At 46.9% G+C, this 27,479-nt stretch overlaps 1 protein-coding gene across 1 annotated transcript; it reads right to left on the bottom strand.

Moving 5' to 3' along the window:
* Positions 1-901: 901 nt before the first annotated feature.
* On the bottom strand, positions 902-25,948 carry TNFSF15 (TNF superfamily member 15). Its single transcript, XM_061604044.1, has 4 exons — positions 25,677-25,948; positions 8,938-8,980; positions 4,882-4,914; positions 902-2,142 (listed from the first exon to the last, which is right to left on the bottom strand). The coding sequence occupies exons 1-4, from the start codon at positions 25,869-25,871 to the stop codon at positions 1,694-1,696; spliced, it is 720 nt and encodes a 239-aa protein (XP_061460028.1). The 5' UTR covers positions 25,872-25,948; the 3' UTR covers positions 902-1,693.
* Between the last annotated feature and the right edge of the window lie 1,531 nt (positions 25,949-27,479).

Below are 27,479 nucleotides of genomic sequence, written 5' to 3'. Positions count from 1 at the left end.
TGCCTGGCACCAACCTTGTCATTGTTTCACTGCAAGACAAAGGCAATACTGTTTTACTGTGCATTTGAGCATCACCAATGATTGGATGTTTTTACTCTGCTCTTTTAATACGTTTATGTATTGTTCTTGTTATTATATGTATTTTCTATTAATCTAATTTCAATCAGTCTAAAAAAGGAGATTTCGTACAGACCTCACAATTCTCCTGCATCACATCAAGATTTATGTCCTGTTTTTATTCATGGCCCCATGCACTCCTAGGCAAAACGTGTGAGTGCTGCCTGTCACTAAAAATGATTGCTGGGTGGCAGCGGTCTTTTTATCAGTGCACAGAAATGCACACGTGAGCACTCCGAGTCATTGATAAAACATAACACCAAAAGTTTTCCGATTTTTTCTGGTGGTATTTTATCCATGCACACACAACAGCACATGCAAGTCAGAAAACCACTGCTTCAAAGGGGGGGGGGGAAGACTGTTGGCACAACTGTAGGTGTGTACAAATGAAGTTCAGGGACAGGCCGTAGCTCAGCGATAGAGCATCTGCTTAGCACAGAGAAGGTCTCAAGTTCAAACCCCGGAATCTCCAGGCTTAGAGAGACTTCCTGTCTGAAAGCCTGGAGAACTGAAGCCAGTCAGTGTCAACATTACTGAGCAAGAAGGCCCAGTGGGCGCTGTGAGGTGTCCTTTCCTGGCTCTCCCTGTCAGGTTCCTACCTGCTCGTGGTTACTGCCTGTCACTAGGCACCACCAGGGACTCCACCAATCCGGACCGCTCTCTCTTATGGTTTACCTATCCCCGCTCTAGCACAGATCTCAACAGATCCCCCTGCTAGGCAACCACCAGTAACGTCCCAATACTAGTATTCCCAGAGACTCTGAATACTGGTATTGTTATTCTCTTCACCGCTGCCACCATTTGTTACAGTTCCCCTTTAATCTTGGTCATTACCTTACCCTCCCTTCTGGTCTGTGAAACCCCAGCCAAGGATCGGGCCTTTGGTAAACCAAATTAAGTATTTATTACAGATAACAAAGCTAACAAGATTAACAAGATTTCTTCTTAAGGCACATAAGCATATGGTTTTACTCAATACTAATCCGAACTCCATCTCCCTCCTGGCAAACAACTCTCTAAACCCCACCAAGCAACCCACTCAGTTCTCTTCTCCCCCCCAGATTCCACTCTCATTCTTCCTTTTATACATTCAGCCATTTTAAACACTCAGCCAATCATCTCGCATTCTACTGCCCATTCACTCCCCCTCTTTCACTCCACTTACCATGTATCTTCTAAACAACTAACACTTACCATATATACATTAATATAGGAACATCACAGGCACAGCTTGCTATAAGGCAGCTCTCTACGACCTTCTGCTGTAAGTTGCGGACTGGCAATTTTGTGTGGGTGCGCACGTGCACGTGATACAAATAAACGGAAGGATCAGAAGGTTCCGGACACTGGGCACGCAAAGCACGGTCTCTACAAAATCTGGATTTTTTTTAAAAAAAACAACAACATGGAACATGGAAGGATTCCAAATCCTTCAGCACCACTTCAGAAAACAAGGCCAGCCATCTGGAACTTCCTTGTCAGGTGAGGACAATTAGGAAGCATCTATAGGCACCCTGCTATGCCACATCATGAAAATTCCAGTCTGTGCGTGGGAGAATCCATGGCTTCGAGCGGGCTAGATTAAGAAAGCACCAAAGTAGGTTATGTCTCCATTTCCACTGAAACCCACCAGGGCAGGGTTGCTAACGTTCACCATGAGTTTGTCATCTTCTGTTAGATGGACCACCCCTCCCACATAAATGGTTTTCTTCCATTTGGTCTTCTCGCCAATTGAACTGTCGCTTCTCATCAGGGGTATCGAGACACTGTACGCTCTCTTTTTCACCGAAATCACCACCATGGTGTGATCCTCATCCACTCCTTTCTTCCCGCAGTATTCTATGGTTTCACATGTAGGACCAGGACATCGGAAAGTGACCTGAGTGTAGACAAAGTAATCTCCATTTTTGGGGACTATCAAGAAATGGTCAGTGTGCTTCATTTGGTCTGACGTGTGTCGGGCATATTCCCACTTCAGTATTGGAAGCTCATCTCCGGCACAGGACAAATTTTGTTTATTTGCAACTGTGTAGAAGACAAAGCAAACCCATTCAGTTGACATGTTTTTCCTGAAGGCTAAAAAGCATTCAGAGAGGCTTACGGGCTTTGTCACTTTTCAGACTGTTAGTTACATTCAGCAATAATAATAATAATAATAATAATAATAATAATAATAATAATAATAATAATAATAATAATAATAATAATAATAATAATATGCATTTATTAGTTGCTTTTTCACAAAAGGTGACCCCAAAGCGACTTAGAGGATAGTACAAACATGAAAACCATTTATAAAAAGTAAAACACAATGAAAACTTAAAAACACATCCATAACACATGTAAAAAAGGCAGGTTTAACACAATCCACCTCACTAAAAGATCAGCAAGAAAGATACCACAAGAATACCCAGTACCCTCCAAATTAACAGCCCAAAGCCTTAATTTTTGCCCGGTTCCTAAACAGAGACAATTATGGTGCTAGGTGTGCCACCCTGCGGACAGCATTCCACAAATGGGGAACCACCACTCAGAAGGCCTGTTCTCATGTTGCCTCCCGCCACGCCTCCCTTGGAAGGGGACCACGGAGAAGTGTCTCAGATGATGAATGCAGGGTCTGGGTTGGTTCATGTGGTTCAAATGTTGCTAGATTGCAACTTGCACGATCTCTGATCATTGGCAATGCTGGCTGGGGCCAAAGAGCATTGGAAATCCACCAACATCTGGAGGGCCATCAGTTCCCCATCTCCGCCAGACATTCAGATCAACATCAGTGGTCCTGCTTGCACCCGTGTGAACTTAGCTGAAGCTTGGGGCGGGGGAGAAATTCAGGCCAGTTTTCATTCCAACGTGAGCCTACCTAACTTGCACTTCCTGAAACAATAAGCAGACCAAAATGTGGCTGCCTCTCAAAATATGCATTTCTTCAAATTTAGTGATGCGTGAGATAGAAGCTGGTGGGGTCATGTCACCAGCAGAGAGACTGGTAACTGGGTCCCTCTACTCTGTGCTCTATCCAGAGCTTGGGAAACTTACTTTTTTGAACTATAACTCCCATCAGCCCGATCCATTGGCCATGCTGGCTGGGGCTGATGGGAGTTGTAGTTTAAAAAAGATATGTTGTAGTTTTATTATATATCTGTGCGATTTTATTGTAGCTGCCCTGAGTGCTCTATTGTAGGGTGGAAGGGTGGGATAGAAATATTTTAAATAAATAAAATAAATAAAAAAGTAACTCTTCCAAGCTCTGGCTCTGTCCTCCTTTCTCCCTCTTCCTTCCAAACCCTCTCCAGGATTTCCCAGGTGTATTTCTGTTTAGGATTGCCCACTGCAGACCTAGAAACAGGGTCCTGTATTTTCAGTGCTGGCTGATGGGACGCTTGCCCCACCAACCTCAGTCTTTCCTCAGCCAGCCCGTCTTTCTGTCTTCTTAGAGCAGGGCTCAGTCCCAGGCCTCGGGCTCTTCAACATTTTTATTAATGACTTGGATGAGGAGGTGCAGGGAAAGCGTATCAAATTTGCAGATGATACAAAATTGTGTGTGTGTGTGTGTGTAAATATACATTGGAAGACAGAATCAAAATTGAAAGGGATCTTGATAGGCTGGAGCATTGGGCTGGAAACAACCGAATGAAATTTAACAGGGACAAGTGCAAAGTTCTACACCTGGGAAAAAGAAGCCAAATGCAGTTATAAGATGGGGGATACCTGGCTCAGCAATACTACATGCAAGAAGGAACTTGGGATTGTTGTTAATCACAGAGTGATATGGCTGCAAAAAAGGCAAATGCTACTTTGGGCTGCATTCACAGAAGTATAGTTTCCAAATTGAAGTATTGGTTCCCCTCTATTCAGCACTGGTTAGAGCTCATCTTGAGTACTGCATCCTGTTCTGGACACCATACTTTAAGAAGGATGCAGACAAACTGGAACAGGTTCAGAGGAGGGCAACGAGGATGATCAGGGGATTGGAAAGAAAGCCCTGTGAAGAGAGAATGAAAGAACTGGACGTGTTTAGCCTTGAGAAGAGAAGACTGAGGGGAGATATGATAGCACTCTTCAAGTACATGAAAGGTTGCCATACAGAGGAGGGCCAGGATCTTTTCTCGATCGTCCCAGGAGTGCAGCACATGGAATAATGGGCTCATGTTACAGGAAACCAGATTTCAGCTGAACATCAGGAAAAGCTTCCTAAGTGTTAGACTGGTATGACAATGGAACCAATGACTTAGGGAGGTGGTGGGCTCTCCAACACTGGAGGCCTTCAAGAGGCAGCTGGACAGCCACCTGATGGATATGCTTTAATTTGGATTCCTGCACTGAGCAGGGGGTTGGACTTGATGGCCTTATAGACCCCTTCCAAATCTACTGTTCTATGACTCTACTTGCAACCAGTCCAGAGGGGTGGTTGCCTTTCAGCTTCCTCTCCCTCCTCCTCAGTCTCAATGTTGCCTGTTTTAGAACTCAGCAGGGAGAAGAAATGGAGACAAAACCAGGATGAGTTGGCTCTGCTTGTCATAGGCTCTGGCTCCACCTTCTGTTGGCATCCTTGCCTTTCGCCTCACCAGTGGGTACCATCTACCACTGTATAGCTTCAGTTTCACCAAAGGGAACATCCCACCATTTCCACCCAATGCAGGAAGTCCATGCTGTTTTTCAACAGGCACATGGTAACATATGATTAGACAATTATGCTTTTCAAATACATCTGAAACCCACCAGGGGATGGCAATTATTCCCCACAACGACGCCCTGTAAAATTACCTGTCACTTGGATCTTGGGCTTGCTTTCTGGATCTGAAAGGTGAAAAAGAAAAGAAAATTACTTCTTGCACTCTAAGATTGCAATTTTAAACCCGCTTCCTTCTCCTGAGTAGGTGGTCACACCCACAACATACATTTAAGACATATGGCTTCCCCCAAAGAATCCTGGGGACTGTAGTCCCCCCCCCGTGGAGCTACAACTCCCAGCACTTTTAAACTACAATTTGCATGGTTTAATGAGAGTTGTAGTCCAACCACATCTGGACAGTACCACGCTGGCGAAGGCTGATTAAAAAGATAAAATAAATTTTAAAAAGCAAAACAAAACCCTTACCGCTAGTGCTAGTTATGCTGTGTGCAAAGGGGCCAGAGCAGTTTGGCATAGAATTCAGACATCTTGGAGGTGGGGATCTTTGCAGCAGGTTACAAGGTTCACGGTCAACTCCCCCATCTCTCAGATGGCCAAACGCTATGGCATCCCTGTTGGCGATCTTCTTCAATGCCCTTTCCCCACTCAAACCCTCCAATCCAAGTTCTCTTGAGCATCAAAAATTACCTATGTACATCGGACGCTGCCTGAGACCAGGTCAGACTATTTGTCTATCTAGCACAGTATTGTCTACTCTGACTGGCAGAGGCTCTCCCGGTTCTCCAGCAAAGAAGGTTCCCCCCCCCCATTACCTGCTACTCAATCCTTCTAACTCAGGGGCACATAACCTATGACTCCCCAGATAATGTTGGACTCCATCAGCCTACCATTGTGCTTTACCACTGAGCATAGTCTCCTCCCATAAGCTTGACTGGAAACAATTGGGCTGCCCTCCTCTATAAGAAGAGTCCTGTTGGATCCGGCCAGGCCCTCACTGTCCTCACAGTGCTCATGGGAAGTCTACAAGCGGAACCTGAGCACACTAACAACCTTCCCCAAGTGGAATCCACAGGCATAATGCAACCAGCAGTGGAGGCAGAGCTTTGTGGCTAGTAGCCACTGATAGCCTTCTCCATCCAGGTTGGTGGCCTTCATCCACATCTTGTAGGAGTGAATTAGTTTAAGTATGCCCTGTATGAAGAATTATTTTATTTTTTCTGTCCCTTGACCTTTGGAACATAGGACGTTGCCTTCTACCAGCTCTGACTATTTGTCTACCAAACCCAGTGCTGTCTGCTCTGACTGGCAGTGGCTCTACAAGATCTCAGGTGAAGAGAGGTCTTTCCCATCCGCTTCTATCTGTCAGACATCCTTTCAACTGGAAATGCAGGGGTGACCTCCAGGCAAAGCCCATTGAGCTATCACCCCATCCCAAGCTGATCTTCATCTTGGTTTACACCAGGTTTGTGATCTGTAAAGCAGAGAGCTTTCCTAGTCTGCATCTGTATTGGAAAATACCTTTTTTCGACGTTTTAATTGTTTTATTGTGGGTCTGCTTGCTACCCTGGGTTCCTTTGAGAGGAAGGGCAGGGTATAAATCATATTAGCAAGAGTAATTAATGAGACAGGGAAGGCAGAAGAGAAGGAAGCCAGCTGAGAATATGGATCTCTGCAATCTGCCTGGTTTGAATCAGCTTTGCTCTCCCTCGAAGCCAAAAGCTTGTGAAGTTTCCCCTTACTGCCAGCTTTCACTTTCCAGAGTGGGATGTCATGTTCAGGGGAGGCTGGTATTTTTTGGCAGGGTTGGAGTCACAAATTCTTGAGTCATAGGATGAAACTTCCAGTGTCAGAGCTTGGCTATAAGGGGAAACCCCAGAACTTCAACCCTCCAATATTTCTCTACAACAGGGATTCAGGATACAACACAGGAAACTACCCTAACACCAGGTGAGACTACTTGTCCAGCTAATTCAGTGGCCTGGTTTGCACATAACACTGAAAAGTAAAGGTTAAGGTGTCCCCGCACTTATAGTGCGAGTCGTTTCCGGCTCTTAGGGTGACGTCTTGCGACATTTACTAGGCAGACCATATATATGGGGTGGGATTGCCAGTTCCTTCCCCGGCCTTTCTTTACCCCCCAGCATATGCCGGGTACTCATTTTGCTGACCACAGCTGGATGGAAGGCTGAGTGGACCTCGACCCCTTTTACCGGAGATTCGACTTCCTCCTTCCGTTGGAATCGAACTCTGGCCGTGAGCAGAGCTTTGGCTGCGTTACTGTTGCTTACCACTCTGTGCCATGGAGGATCTTAACACTAAACCTTAACACTAAATCTTAACACTAAACACTAAGTGCATAACACTTAACCATGGTTTATTAAAGTATGGTTATTAAACTACAGCTTAGCTTTATGTGTGAACCCAATCCTGTAGCTTAACGATGGTTCATTAGTTGTGATTAAAGGTCACTCGTTAACCAGGTTGTGTTGTTGGCTTATAAATTTTAGTTCACGTTACCCATAGCTTAGCATTATGTGCAAACCTGGGCCTTCTCCTGAACTAAAAAGCCACCACTTCTTAGTGATGCCCAAAAGTTACAAAGGCATAAATGAAGAGTGGCAAAAAATTCATAGAATCATAGAGTTGGAAGGGGCCTATAAGACAATCGAGTCCAACCCCCTGGTCAACGCAGGAATCCAAATTAAAGCATACCTGACAGTCTCAAGGCTCAGTCACTCTGTGATGCAATTAACCAAGATTTAAGAGATTGTCTGCCACATGCATTTGCCTTAACTATGGTTTATTAACCATGGTTAACATTAGCTATGGTTTAGTGGATTTAACTTTAATTTAGTAACTATGGATAACAGCTACGATTTAGTGTTACGCGCAAACCAGGCTAGTATTGTCTGCTCTGACAGCCAGTGATTCCCCAGCAAAATTCTGTCCCAATGGGTTCAAATTACAAGCAAAAGAATTCCGAGTAAACATTTAGAAAGAATTTCCTGATGGTACAATTTATTATTTATTTTAATTTTTGTATTATTATATTTATATCTCACCTTTCCTCCACGGAGCTCAACTACATGGTTCTCCCTCCCCATCTTCTCCATTTTATTCTCACAACAATCCTGTGAGGTAGATTAGGCTCAGAGAATGGCCCAAGATCAGTGTGGCTGAGTGGGTATTTGAGCCTTCGTCTCCCTAGTCACTCTAGCCCCAGGGTAGCCAAGGTGGTGCCCTCTAGATGTTGTTGGACTGCAGTTACCATCAGCCCCAGTCAAGATGGTCAGGAATGGTGGGAGCTGGAGTCCAAGGGCATCTGGAGGGCACCATTTTGGCTCTCGCTCCTCTAACCCACCACACCACACTGGCTCTCGGTCAACACTGGCTCTTTTGGCAGTCAAACAGACTGCCCTGTAAGGATTATTCCTGGCGGTCTGATGGCCACGTATCAGGGATGATGAAACAGGGGTATTTCTGCTTCGGCAGTGGGCTGGACTAGATGATGGTTGAGGTCTCTTCCAACTCTATGACCCTGTCTCCTGCTACCTTAAATTGGAGACACCAGAGATTGAACCTGGGGCTTCCTGCATGTGTTCTACTGCTGAGCTATGGCCCCTTCTGTTATGAAGCTGCAATCTAGGGAGTCAGACTATTAATCAGACCATCTGGCTCTGTATTGTCTACTTTCATAGAAACACACAATCATAGAGTTGGAAGGGGCCCATAAGGCCATCCAGTTCAACCCCCTGTTCAGTGCAGGAATCCAGCTTAATCCAAGTGAATGTTGACTGGGAGCAGCTCTCCAAAGGCTTAGAAGCAGAAATGCCAGAAGTCAAACCTGGAACCTTCTGCGTGTAGAGCAGAGATGGGGAAAAGTTGTGGCCCTCCATACGTTGTCAGACTACAACTCCCATCCACCCCAGCCGGCATGGCCAGTTTTCAGGGATGATGAGAGCCAAAGCCCAACAACACCTGGAGGACCACAGTTCCCCTATTCCTGATGCAAAGCGCGTGCCTTCGTACTGAGGTGCTGTGCCCCATCAAACACATTTTACCTCTAGTTTTCCTCTTAGTCATCATTATAACAACACCTGTCACTGCCTGGGGAATTTGTGGGAGAGAAAATTTCATCCAGAGCACCAAGCAAACACTACTGGTTTTAAAAAAGCAAACAAACTCACAGCCCCGTTGTCTCTGGAATTTAGGAGGTTTTTCAATTGGCATCTGCAAAGGGAAGCACACAAGTGATTAATTAATCAGAGAGGAACTTCCTCCTCCTCCTCCTCCTATTATTATTATTATTATTATTATTATTATTAACAACAACATTTCTTACCTACCCTTTACCCAAAGGTCCCCGGGGCAGGTGACAACCATTTTAAAATACAGCAATCAGGATCATTCAGACCATGGTCCTCCCGATCTCTATGTATGGACGTGAAAGTTGGACAGTGAAAAAAGTGGGTAAGAGAAAAATCAACTCGTTTGAAATGTGGTGTTGAAGGAGAGCTTTGCGCATACCATGGACCGCGTAAAAGACAAATAATTGGGTGTTAGAACAAATTAAACCAGAATGGTCACTAGAAGCTAAAATGATGAAACTGAGGTTATCATACTTTGGACACATAATGAGAAGACTTGATTCACTAGAAGTGACCAAAATGCTGGGAAAAACAGAAGGGAGTAGAAAAATGGGAAGGCCAAACCAGAGATGGATTGATTCCATCAAGGAAGCCACAGACCTGAACTTACAAGATCTGAACAGGGTGGTTTATAACAGATGCTCTCGGAGGTTGCTGATTCATAGGGTCGCCGTAAGTCGTAATCGACTTGAAGGCATATAGCCACCACAATAAAAATCACAAAACAGGATGGGTCCTGAAAATATACTTCTCAAGTGTCAAAGGCCAGGGTAAAGAGATTCCGTCAAATTTGCGCTTTCCAAAACCAGATGGGAACCAAAACGCAGCCATCCTTCAAAATTTGCCCTTATCCCAATTTTTGCGAAGCAGTTCTCAAACCCAACAAGGATTACAAAAAGACATATATTAGGGGGACATTTTTAGGCACACTTTCCCCTAATCAATGTCTTTTTGTAAACCTTGTCATATTCATTTTTATGAATATATTCATGAAAATAACATCAAAGAATGGATTCAATTAGGCGAAAAGGCAGTGAGCTGCTCAGTGGAACCAGTTCCTGAGACCCCGGAGAGTTGCAGCCAATCAGAATAAGGCAGCTCCTGGTGTTCCTGGGGATATATTGGCCCTTTTTCAGGCAAATTGCTTGGGATGCCCCATTTATGAGGATGATACAGAGATTGTCACTGGGGGCCGCATGCCATTGATGGGTGGGGCCAGAGGTGAGAGTGGGCAAATCAATGGATGTAAACAATACTTTTGGACAGAAAGCTAGTTTCGACGCACACTGACGCGTCCCTCTCTCTGCCCTCCATCCAGAAGCAAGAGGCATTTATAAGAGTTTAAGGACACATTTCCGACAGACACACACACTCAAGCAAGGCCAATGAGGGAGTGTGGTCTGGGGAGAGCCGGACAGAAGGGCCTGAAGTTCTATATCCCTACATTACAGAACGCAAGCAGCAGTGTGCGTGTGTGTGATTACCAGGGGTGTAGTCATCCAGGGTCTCAGGGGGCCAATAGGAGTGAATGGAGATGAGTCAGCCACTGAGAAGACTCTTTTCAGTAGCTAACACACTTCCCTTTCCCGCTGATTGGCTCCTATGGACATCTGTTGTTGTGGGAGAAGGCATTGACAAGGATCTCATTCAGTAAAAAAAAGGGGGCAGGAGCATGGCTGTGACTGTGGCGAAGGGACCTCGCACTTCTGAATTTGCCACTACATTACTGGCGATTACATGTTGATTGAACAATGTTTATAGTTAGTTTCCTCCATTGGCTTAACCGGGAGTGAAGCCAGAACGGGAGGGAAGAGTTTATTTTTAGCCAGATTAGGAATGCAGCAACAGAATGTCTTCCTTTGTTCCAGAGTGGCTTGCCTAACCTCATCTAGTGAATTCTTTGTTGTTGTTGTGTGCGTTCAAGTCGATTACGACTTATGGCGACCCTATGAATCTGCGAACTCCAATAGAATCTGTCATGAACCACCCTGTTCAGAGTTTGTAAGTTCAGGTCTGTGGCTTCCTTTATGGAATCAATCCATCTCTTGTTTGGCCTTCCTCTTTTTCTACTCCCTTCTGTTTTCCCCAGCATTACTGTCTTTTCTAGTGAATCCTGTCTTCTCATGATGTGTCCAAAGTATGATAACCTCAGTTTCATCATTTTAGCTTCTAGTGACAGTTCTGGTTTAATCCAAACTCAGAGGAAGGCAATGGTAAACCACCTCTGAATACTTCTTACCACGAAAACCCTATGAACAGAGTGAATTCTTGGAAGCAGGAAATCTAGATATGTAAAACTTAAAGGTTTCTATCCCCCCAATATAAAACTCTCCATCCTCTCTCCAGGCAATTAAGAGACATTATCACAGTTCAAGGACACATTCAAGGACTTGAGGAAGGCCTGGAAGAGGTCTGGCAAGGGTCATGGCCAGGGCTGCATTATGACTTTTGTGGGCCCTAGGCACTTTTGCCTTCGTGGGCCCCTTCCTCCATAATGATATCAATATTACAAATTATTTTTATATAACTTTAAATACTTCAACATTTTATTTTCTGTTTTAGGCAAAATTTAATAGATTTTCGTGGGCCCTAAAATTTCATTTTTTTCTGATGTGAGAAAAAAATTAAAAGATTTTCTTCGACCCGACAAGTTCATTTTTCCCCTCCTGATTTTAAAAGAAATTAAAACATTTTCGTGGGCCCTTAAAAGTATTGTGGGCCCTAGGCACTGTGCCTACTGTGCCTAATGGATAAGTTGGCCCTGGTCATGGCCTGAGAAGTCCCAAGGGCCGGATGAAGAGGCCTGGAGGGCCACATTGGGCCCTGCAGTCTGAGGTTCCCCACTCCTGACCTAGAGGGACCCAAAGGCAGCTGGAAGAGCCCCATTTCAGGGGTGCCTCATCTGCTCCCCCAACTCTTCTGACTCCATTCTGATCCTGCCTCGACCCCAGATTGCTCTGCATCATCTCCCAGGCCTTAGAAGTGAAGGTGGCAGCGGACCCGACGCAAGCCCCGAGCCAGACAGCTCACTTGGCATGGGTCTGCTCGGGGTGGGGGAAGGTCTACTTGGGAGGAGTGGGAAGACCTAGCTGCAACCAGTGACTCAGCAGAGAGCCAGGTAGAGGTGCAGGTAGCTGTAGAAGTCTCACCATCTCGTCTGGTCCTTTGCAGCCCACAGCAGCATCAGGTTGCTGAATGCTGCAATCTGCCACTGCCACAGATTGCTGAGTGGGAGCGTTACCCTCCCTAAAGGAGAGGGCCCTCAGGGCCCCTTGGCCAGAACCATGATCCATCTGGGCTTTTCTCTTATGTATCTTTCATTATGACTGGTTTTAACCACTTTATTCCGTATTCTAACCATGTAGTAAGTTTTTTTAAAAATGGGGGGAAGCATGGTATTTTTTTTTAAAAAAACCTAACACCTCTCCAAAAAACCCTCATCTGAGATAACCACCTCATTGTTATTATCTGTTTATTTATATATGAAATTTGTATCCCACAAACTAAAAATACTCTAAAACACCTTAAAAAGCAGACTTTAAAATATATCATTGTTAGTTAAGATCAGGGGTGTAGTTGTCCCGGGTCTCAGGGTTTTCAGATCCTTTCCTTTTTTAGGAGCAGGGTCTCTAAGATTCCAGCATCCTATCAGCTTATCAGCATGAACGGGGAGAGTGTTAGCCCCTGAGAAGAGTCTTCTAACATACTTCCTTATCCTTTCCTGCTGATTGGAGCCAATCAGAGTGAAAGGAGGTGAGTCAGCCACTGAGAAGACTCTTCTCAGTAGGTAACACTTCTCTTTCACACTTATTGGCTCCTAGGATCATCTGTTGTGGTGGGCGAAGGCATGAACAAGGATCCCATTCTCAACCCAGCAGCAAGAAAAGGAGGGGGAGGGGAGCGGGCATGGCTGTGACTATCATGAAGGGTCCCTGCCCTTCTGAATTTGCCACTACACTACTGCTTAAGATATAGTAATCTTTCCTCCCCCAAATTTATTTTAACTACAAGTAGCAATTTGAAGGATTCTCACGCCGTCTCCCATTTCAATACACAATTTTTATTTACCTCTCCTCTGCTATTACATTACAGTCCTATAGATCTACTCAAATGTAAACTCCATCTACACCATACATTTTAAAGTACTCTTATGCCACAATCGCGGCTTTCCCCAAAGAATCCTGGGAACTGTAGCTGAGAATGGTAGCTCTGCAAGGTGGAAACGACAGTTTCCAGGATTCTCTGGGGGAAGCCATGACTGTGGTATGAATGTGCTTTAAATGTATGGTGTGGAGGTGGCCCTCATTAACTTTAGTGATGCTTACAGCTGCGCTGCATTCTGAGCACATCAGGTCACATCTGCACCATGCACTTCAAGCACATGGCTTCCCTCAAAGAATCATGGGAACTGTGATGTGTCAAGGGTGCTGGGAATGGTAGCTCTCGGTGAAGGGTAAACTACACTTTCCAGGATTCTTGGGGTGGGGTGGGGAGGAAGCCACACACTTTAAATGTGCTTGAAATGCATGGTGCGGATGTGATCTTGAAAATGGAAGTGGACTGCCTTCGAGTTGATTCCCGCTTACAGCGACCGTACAAATAGGGTTTTCATAGTAAGCAGTATTCAGCGGTGGTTTCCCATTGCCTTCCTCTGAGGCTGAGAGGCAGCGACTGGCCCAAGGTCACCCAGTGAGCTTCATGGCTGTGTGGGGATTCAAACCCTGGTCTCTGAGGTCCTAGTCCAGCACCTTAACCACTACACCATACTGGCTTAGAAAGCCCCATGGCTGGATTTTAAGCTGCAGAGGAGAGGGGTGACCAGTGCACTGCAGCAGGACAGGAATGGAGATGAGATAAGTGAAGTGATGCAAGCAACAGCAGCACAAACAGCCTGCCAAAAAATGTGAGTGTCATAAGCCTGGGCCTAGATTCCCCTTATCAAATTTCTGATGAGTCAGAGAAGGGGAAATTACATGGAGGGCCAGCCCCAGAAGCTTGCCCAAAAGTGCTCCTCTGGCCAGAGGATGTGGCATGGCTGTCCTCTGAGTCAGAGGACTATGTCAGAGAAACTCCACTGCACTCAGAGGGCTCATTCACATGGAGATCGAACCTCCCTGCATCTCTGTTTAATTTGCAGCAACCTCATGACTTTTTTTGGAAAGGTAAGGCGTATTGCTGCATTTCCCTTTAAATGTGAATCAATCCAACCCACTGAGAATCCGAAAAGTAAGGCAAAAGCATCTCTGCTTTGCAGCATTCCTCCCATGTAGTCGCCTTACTCGGATGTTTCCTGAAGGCTCCTGCCTCTTCTGCCCACAAAAGCTGCCCTACTTTGCTGTCACTCACTCCCCCCCTCCCTGTTTCATGTCAATTTCACCCCCAAGCTCTGGACTGCAGGGAGAGGTGTGCAATTGACAAGAAACAATGAAATAACCCCCCCACTCCCTTCCTCCATTAGCATTACTCCAGAGGGAGTGTGAATGGGAAACAGCAGGTTCAAAGGTTGTGGAAAATGTGTCTGAACATTGCAATTCTATCGTGATGGGAAAAGCTGCGTTTTCAATACAGATTTCAGCTCCTGTGTGAACCAGCCCAGAGTCTCCTGCAGATGATACCATACTGCTAGCAGAAACCAATAATGATTTGAAATGAATGCTGATGAAAGTTAAAGAGGAAAGCACAAAAGCAGGACTATAGGTGAACGTCAAGAAGACTAAAGTAATGACAACTGAAGATTTATGTAACTTTAAAGTTGACAACGAGGACACTGAACTTGTCAATGATTATCAATACCTCGGCACAGTCATTAACCAAAATGGAGACAATAGTCAAGAAATCAGAAGAAGGCTAGGACTGGCGAGGGCAGCTACAAGAGAACTAGAAAAGGTCCTCAAATGCAAAGATGTATCACTGAACACTAAAGTCAGGATCATTCAGACCATGGTATTCCTGACCTCTGTGTATGGATGTGAAAGTTGGACAATGAAAGAGGATAAGAGAAAAATCAACTCATTTGCAATGTGGTGTTGGAGGAGAGCTTTGCGCATACCATGGACTGCAAAAACGACAAACAATTGGGTGTTAGAACAAATTAAACCAGAACTGTCACTAGAAGCTAAAATGATGAAACAGAGGTTATCATATTTTGGACACATCATGAGAAGACCTGATTCCCTAGAAAAGACAACAATGCTGGGAAAAACAGAAGGGAGTAGAAAAAGAGGAAGGCCAAACAAGAGATGGATTGATTCCATAAAGGAAGCCACAGACCTGACCTTACAAGATCTGAACAGGGTGGTTCATGACAGATGCTCTTGAAGGTCACTGATTCATAGGGTTGCCATAAGTCGTAATCGACTTGAAGGCACATAACAGCAACAACAATAAAATCCACTGTGCAAATTACACAGCAGTTGTGGTTTCCTATGGTTACACTGGGGTCACACCTTCTGCTTGTAAGAGCATAAGAACATAAGAACATAAGAAGAGCCTGCTGGATCAGGCCAGTGGCCCATCTAGTCCAGCATCCTGTTCTCACAGTGGCCTACCAGGTGCCTGGGGGAAGCCCGCAAGCAGGACCCGAGTGCAAGAACACTCTCCCCTCCTGAGGCTTCCGGCAACTGGTTTTCAGAAGCATGCTGCCTCTGACTAGGGTGGCAGAGCACAGCCATCATGGCTAGTAGCCATTGATAGCCCTGTCCTCCATGAATTTGTCTAATCTTCTTTTAAAGCCGTCCAAGCTGGTGGCCATTACTGCATCTTGTGGGAGCAAATTCCATAGTTTAACTATGCGCTGAGTAAAGAAGTACTTCCTTTTGTCTGTCCTGAATCTTCCAACATTCAGCTTCTTTGAATGTCCACGAGTTCTAGTATTATGAGAGAGGGAGAAGAACTTTTCTCTATCCACTTTCTCAATGCCATGCATAATTTTATACACTTCTATCATGTCTCCTCTGACCCGCCTTTTCTCTAAACTAAAAAGCCCCAAATGCTGCAACCTTTCCTCGTAAGGGAGTCGCTCCATCCCCTTGATCATTCTGGTTGCCCTCTTCTGAACCTTTTCCAACTCTATAATATCCTTTCTGAGATGAGGCGACCAGAACTGTACACAGTATTCCAAATGCGGCCGCACCATAGCATTATGATATCGGCTGTTTTATTTTCAATACCTTTCCTAATTATTGCTAGCATGGAATTTGCCTTTTTCACAGCTGCCGCACACTGGGTCGACATTTTCATCATGCTGTCCACCACAACCCCGAGGTCTCTCTCCTGGTCGGTCACCGCCAGTTCAGACCCCATGAGCGTATATGTGAAATTCAGATTTTTTGCTCCAATATGCATAATTTTACACTTGTTTATATTGAATTGCATTTGCCATTTTTCCGCCCATTCACTCAGTTTGGAGAGATCTTTTTGGAGCTCTTCGCAATCCCTTTTTGTTTTAACAACCCTGAACAATTTAGTGTCGTCAGCAAACTTGGCCACTTCACTGCTCACTCCTAATTCTAGGTCATTAATGAACAAGTTGAAAAGTACAGGTCCCAATACCGATCCTTGAGGGACTCCACTTTCTACAGCCCTCCATTGGGAGAACTGTCCGTTTATTCCTACTCTCTGCTTTCTGCTTCTTAACCAATTCCTTATCCACAAGAGGACCTCTCCTCTTATTCCATGACTGCTAAACTTCCTCAGAAGCCTTTGGTGAGGTACCTTGTCAAACGCTTTTTGAAAGTCTAAGTACACTATGTCCACTGGATCACCTCTATCTATATGCTTGTTGACACTCTCAAAGAATTCTAATAGGTTACTGAGACAGGACTTTCCCTTGCAGAAGCCATGCTGGCTCTGCTTCAGCAAGGCTTGTTCTTCTATGTGCTTAGTTAATCTAGCTTTAATAATACTTTCTACCAGTTTTCCAGGGACAGAAGTTAAGCTAACTGGCCTGTAATTTCCGGGATCCCCTCTGGATCCCTTTTTGAAGATTGGCGTTACATTTGCCACTTTCCAGTCCTCAGGCACGGAGGAGGACCCGAGGGACAAGTTACATATTTTAGTTAGCAGATCAGCAATTTCACCTTTGAGTTCTTTGAGAACTCTCGGGTGGATGCCATCCGGGCCGGGTGATTTGTCAGTTTTTATATTCTCCATTAAGCTTAGAACTTCCTCTCTCGTTACCACTATTTGTCTTAGTTCCTCAGAATCCCTTCCTGCAAATGTTAGTTCAGGTTCAAGGATCTGCCCTATATCTTCCACTGTGAAGACAGATGCAAAGAATTCATTTAGCTACTCTGCAATCTCCTTATCGTTCTTTAGGACACCTTTGACTCCCTTATCATCCAAGGGTCCAATTGTCTCCCTAGATGGTCTCCTGCTTTGAATGTATTTATAGAATTTTTTGTTGGTGGTTTTTATGTTCTTAGCAATGTGCTCCTCAAATTCTTTTTTAGCATCCCTTATTGTCTTCTTGCATTTCTTTTGCCAGAGTTTGTGTTCTTTTTTATTTTCTTCATTTGGACAAGACTTCCATTTTCTGAAGGAAGACATTTTGCCTCTAAGAGCTTCCTTGACTTTGCTCGTTAACCATGCTGGCATCTTCTTGGCCCTGGCGGTACCTTTTCTGATCTGCGGTATGCACTCCAGTTGAGCTTCTAATATAGTGTTTTTAAACAACTTCCAAGCATTTTCGAGTGATGTGACCCTCTGGACTTTGTTTTTCAGCTTTCTTTTGACCAATCCCCTCATTTTTGTGAAGTTTCCTCTTTTGAAGTCAAATGTGACCGTGTTGGATTTTCGTGGCAATTGGCCAGTTACATGTATGTTTAATTTAATAGCACTGTGGTCACTGCTCCCAATCGGTTCAACAACACTTACATCTCGCACCAGGTCCCGGTCCCCACTGAGGATTAAGTCCAGGGTTGCCGTCCCTCTGGTCGGTTCCATGACCAACTGATCTAGGGAATAGTCATTTAGAATATCTAGAAACGTTGCTTCTTTGTCATGACTGGAACACATATGCAGCCAGTCTATGTCTGGGTAGTTGAAGTCACCCATTACTACCACCTTTCCTAGTTTGGATGCTTCCTCAATTTCATATCTCATCTCAAGGTCTCCCTGAGCATTTTGATCAGGGGGACGATAGATCGTTCCCAGTATTAAGTCCCTCCTGGGGCACGGTATCACCACCCACAACGATTCTGTGGAGGAGTCTGCCTCTTTTGGGGTTTCAAGCTTGCTGGATTCAATGCCTTCTTTCACGTATAGAGCGACTCCGCCACCAATACGTCCTTCCCTGTCCTTCCGATATAGTTTATATCCAGGGATAACCGTATCCCACTGGTTTTCTCCATTCCACCAGGTCTCGGTTATGCTCACTATATCAATGCTCTTCTCTAAGACCAAGCACTCCAGTTCTCCCATCTTGGTTCGGAGGCTCCTAGCATTAGCGTACAGGCACTTGTAAGCAGTGTCTCTCTTCAAGTGTCTTTGGCACTTGTGGTTAGGCCTGTGGTAATTTTGCTCTTCTGAATTTATATCCTGTGCCCCTGCTCTCACAATGCCTACTTCTAGGCCTACCCCTTTTAAAATTTCATCATTTCTTTGGTTTTTATCCCAGGGGGGAGGTTTATTCCGAACCGGACCTTTCTCAGCTCCTGTCGGGTTTCCCCCCTCAGTCAGTTTAAAAGCTGCTCTGCTACCTTTTTAATTTTAAGTGCCAGCAGTCTGGTTCCATTCTGGTTCAAGTGGAGCCCGTCCCTTTTGTACAGGCCCGGCTTGTCCCAAAATGTTCCCCAGTGCCTAACAAATCCGAACCCTTCCACCCGACACCATCGTCTCATCCACGCATTGAGACTGCGAAGCTGGGCCTGTCTGGCTGGGCCTGCGCGTGGAACCGGTAGCATTTCAGAGAAAGCCACCTTGGAGGTCCTGGCTTTCAGCATCCTACCTAGCAACCTAAATTTTGCTTCCAGGACCTCACGGCTGCATTTCCCCATGTCGTTAGTGCCAACATGCACCACGACCACTGACTCCTTCCCAGCACTGTCTACCAAACTATCTAAACGACGGGCGATATCCGCAACCTTCGCACCAGGCAGGCAAAACACCTTGCGGTCTACACGCCCATCACACACCCCACTGTCTATGTTCCTAATGATCGAATCACCCACTACAAGGATCCCTCCACCCCCTGGAGATATATCCTCGGCACGAGAGGATAGCTGCTCATCCCCCAAGGAATGGGTCCCTTCTAAGGGATCGTTTCCCTCTTCCTCAGCTGGATGCTCTCCTTCCCCGAGACCATCGTTCTCCATGATAGCAGGAGAGCTATCATCGTTGGAGTGGGACACAGCTATAACGTCCCTGAAGGCCTCCTCCACACACCTCTCTGCCTCTCTCAGCTTTTCCAGGTCCGCCACCTTGGCCTCAAGGAAATGAAGTCGTTCCCGGAGAGCCAGGAGCTCATTGCACCGAGAGCACACCCACGACTTCTGTCCAACAGGCAGATAGTCGTACATGCTGCAGGCGGTGCAAAACACTGGAAAGCCCCCACACCCCTGCTGGCTTCTTACCTGCATAGTTTTGTTTAAGGTTTATTACATCAATGGGTTGGAGACTGCGGTTTAGTTGAGGTCAGGGAACAGACGGGCAGAGTGGGGGGCCCTGGCCTCCTCGCCCTGCTGCCGAACTCGCTCTGCTGCTTAACTCGCCTTGACGCTTTGTCAGCTGGGGCCTTGACGCTTCATCAGCTGGGGCTCCCTCTAGCTCGTGGAGCTCGTGGAGCATGTGTTCCACTCCATTCACAGCCCCTGTCTATGTGGCAATGTATAGGATCCGGGTGGATCTCTTGCCCCTACGAGTACTTTGAAGAATGCAGGAATCTCTTCAGGGATGGAGTCTATCAATGGAACAAAAAGGGAAGTGTAGGTGCCTGACTTACACTTAGCTGGGCTGACAATGCCCCACCCTTTCCACTTGGCAGACACCCAGATTGGCAGAGGGCCAGCTGTGAGGCGCGTACACTTGCATTCCCCTTGAATGAAATCAATCTAGAGAGTCAATGTGCAACGTCACTCGCTGACCTCCGCTCATGCTAATTACCTTGATTGACGTTTAAGCAACCAACCCCAGTGAGAGTTGTGTTTTGATAAGTGGCAGATGCTGTTGGAGGTGGCTAATTCATAGAGTTGCCATAAGTCATACTTGATTTGAATGCCCATAGCAACAACAACAATTAAACATATGGTCAGGAGGAAGGGGAAGGAGATGCAACAGGTTACCTCCAGACCACTTGCCTGTTGGGCTGTGACCCATAGGCATTACTGTCTCTAGTTGTTTTCCATAAAGCCTGCAAGTTTGGAGAAGTAACTGTTATCTCTTGGCCTGAGAGTGAGCAGACATCCAAGGCCAGCGGTTGTCATGGTAACGTGAGATAGCAACTGGGAAAGTTCTAACAGAGTCCGCAAGTTGTGTCTTCTGAATATTGCCTCTGAACTGTGAGGCTGGTCTTCTGTGTGTTGCCTCTGAACTGAGAGGTTCTCTTCTGTGTTTTTTTACCTTTGGAGAGAGATGTACCAGAAGGGGGGTGACTGAAGAAACTCTACATGTATTTACTCTTAAGCCTTTGGCCGTAATGCCTTAATAAAAGACTCTTAACATGCTCTAATGCTCTGAAGAAGTTTCTTGCTCAACTTAACTCCAACGTAATGTATGCTGTTTCACGCAACAACGCACACACTTCAACATTGCCCTGGCCAGAACGACTTTGGAAGAGATGGATAGTCAATGACATCACTCCCCGCCACAACTCAGTTAGGATTGACCTGTAATATATTATATTACATAATATATGTGTAATATAATAGATGCTATTGGAGGTTGCTGATTCATAGGATTGCCATAAGTCGTAATCGACTTGAAGTCACATAACAACAACATTATACTAATAGACTGCTGGAACGGTGCCGGGTCCCTTTCAGTGACCTGTCAGGGATGATGGGGCTTGTGACTGGGGCAGAATTGCTGTTCCTGTTACAGGCTCCGTCTAAGCCACATCAGGGCCCTGCATGAGGCTTCAGGAGCTGGGCAGGATGGCAAACAAGTTCTTCCTTCCCGATTCTTTGCTTTGCTTTGTTTTAAAGAGTTTGCAACGGTGTTAGATTGGGTCTTCCCACTGAGTTACATTCACACAGCTTCCCTTTGTGGCAAAGGGGTCCCCGTCTATAGGGCAGGGCAGATGTGGCTGGTGGGGCGGGAAGGCATGAAGCCCAGCAGTAGGTGAAGCCAGAGCCAATGACGGGCACAGCCACATCCTGGCTGGTTGCAAATAAGAAGGCAGGCAGGTGGAGGCTAGCTGAGGCAGACTGAGTTTGGTGGGGCAGTGCCTTGCTTGCCCTAGTAGACCAGCCTCCACGGAGGAGTGGGGGGTAATGTTACAGAAGGGGACGGAATTAGCTGTTGACGAGAGTGAGCAAAGAGCTCTGAGGAGATCTCCACACCCTTGCAGCCGGCCAATGGGAAGGGCCAGGGTGGCGTGGCGAGGCAAAGCCAGTAGAAGGGTGCTGCAAAGGCTTTTGGGATGTCAGGTGGGCAATATGAAATTCATAGCAAATAAACAGAAGGGAAATGGCTTGCGAAACAAGCCAAGGTTTGTTTTGATCACCAGTGGGAAAATTTATGGTTGGTTTGATCAACTATGGTTTAACTTTGGCTTATTGCAGGAGTGGGGAACTTTGGGCCTGGGGACTAGATGTGGTCCCCCATATCTGTCTATCTGGCCCTCAGAACTGTCTGCAGGCTGCACCCCCAGGCAGCCCCATTTTGCACCTTTTGTATTTTGTCCGGCTACAATACGCTCTTGAACTCGGATCCTGCTTCTTGCTTGCCTGAGCGGAAGAGAGAGGAGGACGTGTGAGTATGTTTAGAAACTAGCTGATTGTTTGAAGGTAAGCTTTACATTTATTTTCTCCACCCACTTTTGTGTCTGGCCACGCCCACCACTGGCATATGGCCTCTGGAAGGCCTCTCCAGAAGGGAATGCGGCCCTTGGGCTGAAAAAGGTTTCTCCCCTCCTGGCTTAGGGTGACTGTGGAAATCCAAAAGAAAGGGCAGACAAATATGGAAAGCTATGGAAATAAGAGAAGTGTTTCAGATGTCCCCAAACAATCTCTCCCTTTCAGATGTCAGTACATGGGACAATTCTCCCAAAGTTACAGGATCCCTCTTAAGGACAGCCTCATCCAAAGGTTCCTTGGCTCTTTAACTCGCAGTCCCCAGGTCTTCTCCGTAGGCTTCTAACATCTACCACCCTTCTTGAATTTAATTCCACTGCTCATTCTGGTCCTTTGTCTCTTTGTTTCTGTTGCTTTGGGGACCTTGTCCCATTAAGCTTTTCCAGCCCTTTGCCTTCCCCACAGAATTCCTCCTGCCTATGCAGTTTTAATCCCAGCCAAACTGACAAACCAACCTTTCTTGCAGAAGCCAAATTGTGACCATTCTGTTCTCAGTGGCTGTATTACTTGGAATGCTTATGGACATTCCATAGCATCACCGCTCATGTCTCCCAATTGTCAGCAGGAACTTCATCGCCCTAAGCACCACAGAAAGTTTGTGTCACAAAGCTTAGATAAAAAGACACCTGCTAGAGCAGACCAAAGCCTCATCTAGTCCAGAATCCTGTTCTCACAAGTGTCCAACCAGAAGCCTCTAGGGAACCCACAAGCAGGATGTGACTGCAACAACACTCTCCCCACTCGTGATTCCCAGCAACTGACACTCAGAGGCATAGTGCCTCCAACATTGGAGGTAGAACATACCACATCAGAGACTTCCCGCCATTAGATGCAGAGCTTGCTCTATGTCCCATGATGGGAACTTCCCAATATTCTGGATCAGAAACCTTCAGGTTATGACCCCAGCCTTGCATACACTGAGTCACCTGTGGAAGCTGGGGAGGCAAAACAAACAACCCTCGAGGTTTCCTAATGTAATGGGGATGACTAACTTAGGACCATTAATTTCTGAGTCGTGAGAGCCAGTGTGGTGTAATGGTTAAGGCAGCCTTTCCCAACCAGTGTGCCTCCAGATGTTGTTGGACCACAGTTTCCATCAGCCTCAGCCAGCATTGCCAACGGTCAGGAAGATGGGAGTTGTGGTCCAACAACATCTGGAGGCACACCGGTTGGGAAAGGCTGGGTTAAGGTGTTGGACTACGACCTGGGAAACCAGGGTTCAAATCCCCACACAGCCACAAAGTGCACTGGGTGACCTTGGGCCAGTCACTGCCTCTCAGCCTCATGAAAACCCTATTCATAGGGTCGCCATAAGTTGGAATCGACTAAGTCTAGTCCAAAAATGCCCTGGCAATATTCTGATGGAGACAGAATTCCACCCCATCTGGAGCCAGGGGTACCCTGTGGTGCCCTCTGTTCTCCAGCACTCCAGCAAGCGAATGTAATGCAGAGGGTAGAATTACTCTGTTTGGATCTGGGGGCTCTGGGTTCAAATCCCTGATCAGCCATTCAGCTCAGTAGGTTACCTCTTGCAAGCCATTTGGTCTCTCTCAGCTCAACCCATCTTGCAGGGTTGCTTTGTAGAATGAAAATGGGGAGCCTCAGATCTGGGGGGCCAAACGCATCCCTCAAAGCCTCTCTATCCGGCCCTTGGGACTCTCCTCACACCACCGCTCCTCCCCAGCTGCAGCCCCTCTTTCGAAGGCATGCCCCTTCCCTGGGTCTCCTTCACACCCTCCCTTGAGTGCTTTTGTCCTCGTGGAGCTTATTGAAATTGCACAAATAAAACTATTAAAAATAATGTTTCTTGCTTGCCTGGATAGAGGGGGGTATGTACTGTGGACTGCCTTCATGTTGATCCCGACTTATGGCGACCCTATGAATAGGGTTTTCATGGTAAGCGGTATTCATAGGGGGTTTCCCATTGCCTCCCTCTGAGGCTAGTCCTCCCCAGCTGGCTAGGGCCTCCTCAGCTGGCCACAGCTGCACAAGCCAGCCCCTGCCTTGCCCGCAACTGCTAGCTGGGGGGCAACTGGGCTCCTTGGGACTATGCCGCTTGCCCACGGCTGCACAGGTGGCAGGGCACGTAACCCCTGAGCCACTCACTGTGGGGGTGATCTTTAGCTAACCCTTGACATCCAGGAGACACGAGCGGGGATTTGAGCTCACAGACTCTGGACTCCTAGCCAGGCTCTCCTCCCCACTGTATGAGTGTACGTAGAAACTAGTTTATTCTATAAAAATAAAATGTACATTCATTGCTCCACCCACTGTTGCCTTTCTCCCCCCCCCAGTACGTGTCCTCCGGGGGGGGTTTGCCAAAGGTTCCCCATCCCTTATCTACAGTAGTCATGCACACATACATTTGAAAGTCCTAGGCTCCTCTTGCAATGCTGATGCTGATTTTGTCCCTGCTGCTAAAGATCTGCAAATTATTGGAGTGCCATTTAAATTTCGTTTGGCAAGGACGCCACTAAACACGCACGCATCACCATCAACATGGCCAAAAGCAGAGAAAAAGAATGAATGAACAGTCAACTTCCTGATCATCCTTCCTCCTTTTACAATTCTGTAAAAAAAGCAGCAAACTTCCCTTTCTCCAGTCCAAAACATTTCACTGAGATGTTTCATTTCATTGAGGAACAGAAGCAGTTTCACATAGTACATAAAATGCTCATTCACAACATTCCTAACACTGAAGGTGAAAAAAACACACAACCAAAACGTCAACCTACACATTGATCAGAATACAAGGAAAATCAGCCGGGCCTTAGCGGTTGCATCAAACTACAGCCTACTCAGAGTAGACCTCCTGAAATCAAAGCCCCTCAGTTAGTCATGCTCATCACTTTTAATGGGTCCACTCTGAGGAGGGCTAACTCTGAATACCATACATTGCTGAATGCAGGGACAGCGTGCCTGCTTTGCATGCGGAAAAGTCCCAGGCGTTGGTCCTGGGCATCACCAGGTAAGCAATGGGACTCCCTGCCAGTCAATTCTGAGCTAGATGGGTCAGTGTGTGGTATGATTCCGTATAAGCCTCTGATCAATCCTCAAGTGACACAACTAGGGGTGTAGTCGTCCAGGGTCTCGGGGGTCTTAGACCCTTTACTTTTTTGGGAGCAGGGTCCCAACGTCTCCAGCATCCTATGAGCCAATCAGCATGAAAGGGGAGTGCATTAGCCACTGAGAAGAGTCTTCTAACCTGCTTCCTTGTCCTTTCCTGCTGATTGGAGCCAATCAGAGTGAAAGGAGGTAAGTCAGCCACTGAGAAGACTCTTCTCAGCAGCTAACACTCTCCCCTTTCATGCCGATTGGCTCCTAGGGATATCTGTTGTTGTGGGAGAAGGCATTAACAAGGATCTCATTCTCAACCCAGCAGCAAAAAAAGGGGGGCGTGGCTGTGATTATCATGAAAGGACCCTGCGCTTCTGAATTTGCCACTCTGCTACTGGACACAACCCACCCTTTGCATGCAGAAGGTCCCAAGGTCAATCCCCAGGACCAGGCAGGGCTGGGAGTGACCCCTTGGTCTGAAACCCTGGAGAGCCGCTGCCAGTCAGTGCAGGAGGTACAGAGACAGGGGTACCAACGCCCTGACTCCGTCAAAGGCCAGTGCCAGAGCCTGTCTTGCACGCAGCAGGTCCCAGGACCAGTCCTCCGGCCTCTCCAGGCAGGCCTGGGGAAAGAACCCGAGAGGGCCGCTGCCAGTCAGAGCAGGCAACGCTGGCCTCAGCTGGGCGGAAGGCCGGTCCCTGCGTGCCTTACCTCGCCGTCCTGCTTGCACCCGAGGCTCCTGCCCAGCAGGTAAATCAAAAGCACCGAGAAGAGGAGGAGAACCAGGATGCAGCACAGCACGAGGCAGCGCAGCCGGCGCAAGTCTCCCTTCAGGCTGTCGCGCCTGCGGCGCTGGGGATGCTCGCCGGGCCGTCCTTGCAAGGAGAAGTCGGACGCCCAGTCCATAGCGACGCCGCTCGCGGGCTGGATCGCACGGAGCCAAGGGTAAAGGGCCACCCCCCCAAAAACCCTGTCCTCGCTCCTGTCTTGGATGGGGTTATATGTAGTGCCACACACCGCGAGTCATCCCTCTCGGCGACGCAAGAGCAGGCGGGCGGAGACGCCCTTTTCCTCCACCGGGATGCCCCTCCTACCCCGGGGAAAAAAGGAGAGACGGCGCTCGACTTTCGCTCACGCCTGGAAAGGATGGCACTTTCGAAGTAGGAAGTGGCAGGAAAGTCCCCGAGGGGACCCCTGCCGGCCAGCGCTCGGCGGCGGGATGAGACTCCGGCGGCAGCAGAAACTCGCCCGCTGGCTAATATCTCGAGAATGTGGAACCTGGAGAAAGTCTCTGGCTTGCTGACCTCTCTCTCTCTCTCTCTCTCTCTCTCTCTCTCTCTCTGTCACTCTCTCTCTGTGTGTGTGTCCAGGGTCGATGCTTTGGGGTGATGTTCAATGGGTTGCATCCAATGCGAGTCCTACTCAGAGTAGACCCATTGAAATTAATAGAGGTGAAATACTCAGACCCATTCATTTCAACGGGTCCGCTGGGGGCAACCCAGTGCTAGCCCTACTCAGAGTAAACCCAGTGAAATTAAGAGAGACCTGACGAACTTAGATTCATTCATGCCACTGAGTCTGCTCAGAGCAACCCAGCGCTGGCTCTACTGAGATTAGAGGAATTTAGACTCATTCATTTCAACGGGTCTGCTTGGAGCAACCCAGTGCTATCTCTCTTCAGAGTAGACCCACTGAAGTTCATAGATACCACTGACTTGGATCCACTCATTTCAGTGGGTGAGCAGGACTTAGTTGAATGCAGCCCAATGCTAGCCCTACTCAGAAAGGAGCAACCCAGTGCTGGCTCTACTCAGAGTAGACCCATTGAAGTTAATAGATGTGAGGTACTTAGATTAATTCATTTCAGTGGGTCTGCTTGGAGTAGGGTTGCCAGGTTCCTGGCCTGAGACTGATCCTGTATATTTAGGAGAAGAGAAAGTCAGCCAAGTGCAGGTGTTCTTGCAACATTGTTAATGGGAAAAAACACAAGGTGGAATTCTCCCTTCCCCCTGCACAGCTTTTAAAGATACTGAAGACCTCTTAGAGGCCTGGCCTGGCAACCAAGAGGTCTTCTGTATCTCTAAAAGTTGTGAACGGGCAACCCTAGCTCGGAGCAACCCAGTGCTAGCCCTACACAGAGGAGACCCATTGAAGTTAATATACACCACTAACCTAGAGTCACTCATCTTAGTGGGTGAGTGGGACTTAACTGAATACAGCCCAATGTTGGCCCTACTCAGAGAAGACCCATTGAAATGGGTAGATGTAACCAACATTCGTTTCAGTGGGTTTACTCTGAGCAAAACTTAGTTCGCTACACACTTTGGGATTCTATCCTCTCCCCCATGCTATTCAACATCTATGTGAAGCCGCTGGGAGCTATCAGGAGTTTTGGGCTGCGATGTCATCAATATGCCGATGACACTCAGCTCTATCTCTCCTTTAAGTCCTCACCAGAGTTGGCTGTGGAAACCATGTCCAAGAGCCTGGAGTCCGTAAGTGGATGGATGGGCG

Source organism: Rhineura floridana, chromosome 20 (genome assembly GCF_030035675.1).
Source record: "Rhineura floridana isolate rRhiFlo1 chromosome 20, rRhiFlo1.hap2, whole genome shotgun sequence".
Taxonomy (NCBI): domain Eukaryota; kingdom Metazoa; phylum Chordata; class Lepidosauria; order Squamata; family Rhineuridae; genus Rhineura; species Rhineura floridana.
Note: the sequence above shows the minus strand (reverse complement) of the source record. Positions and strands in the feature narration are given on the sequence as shown.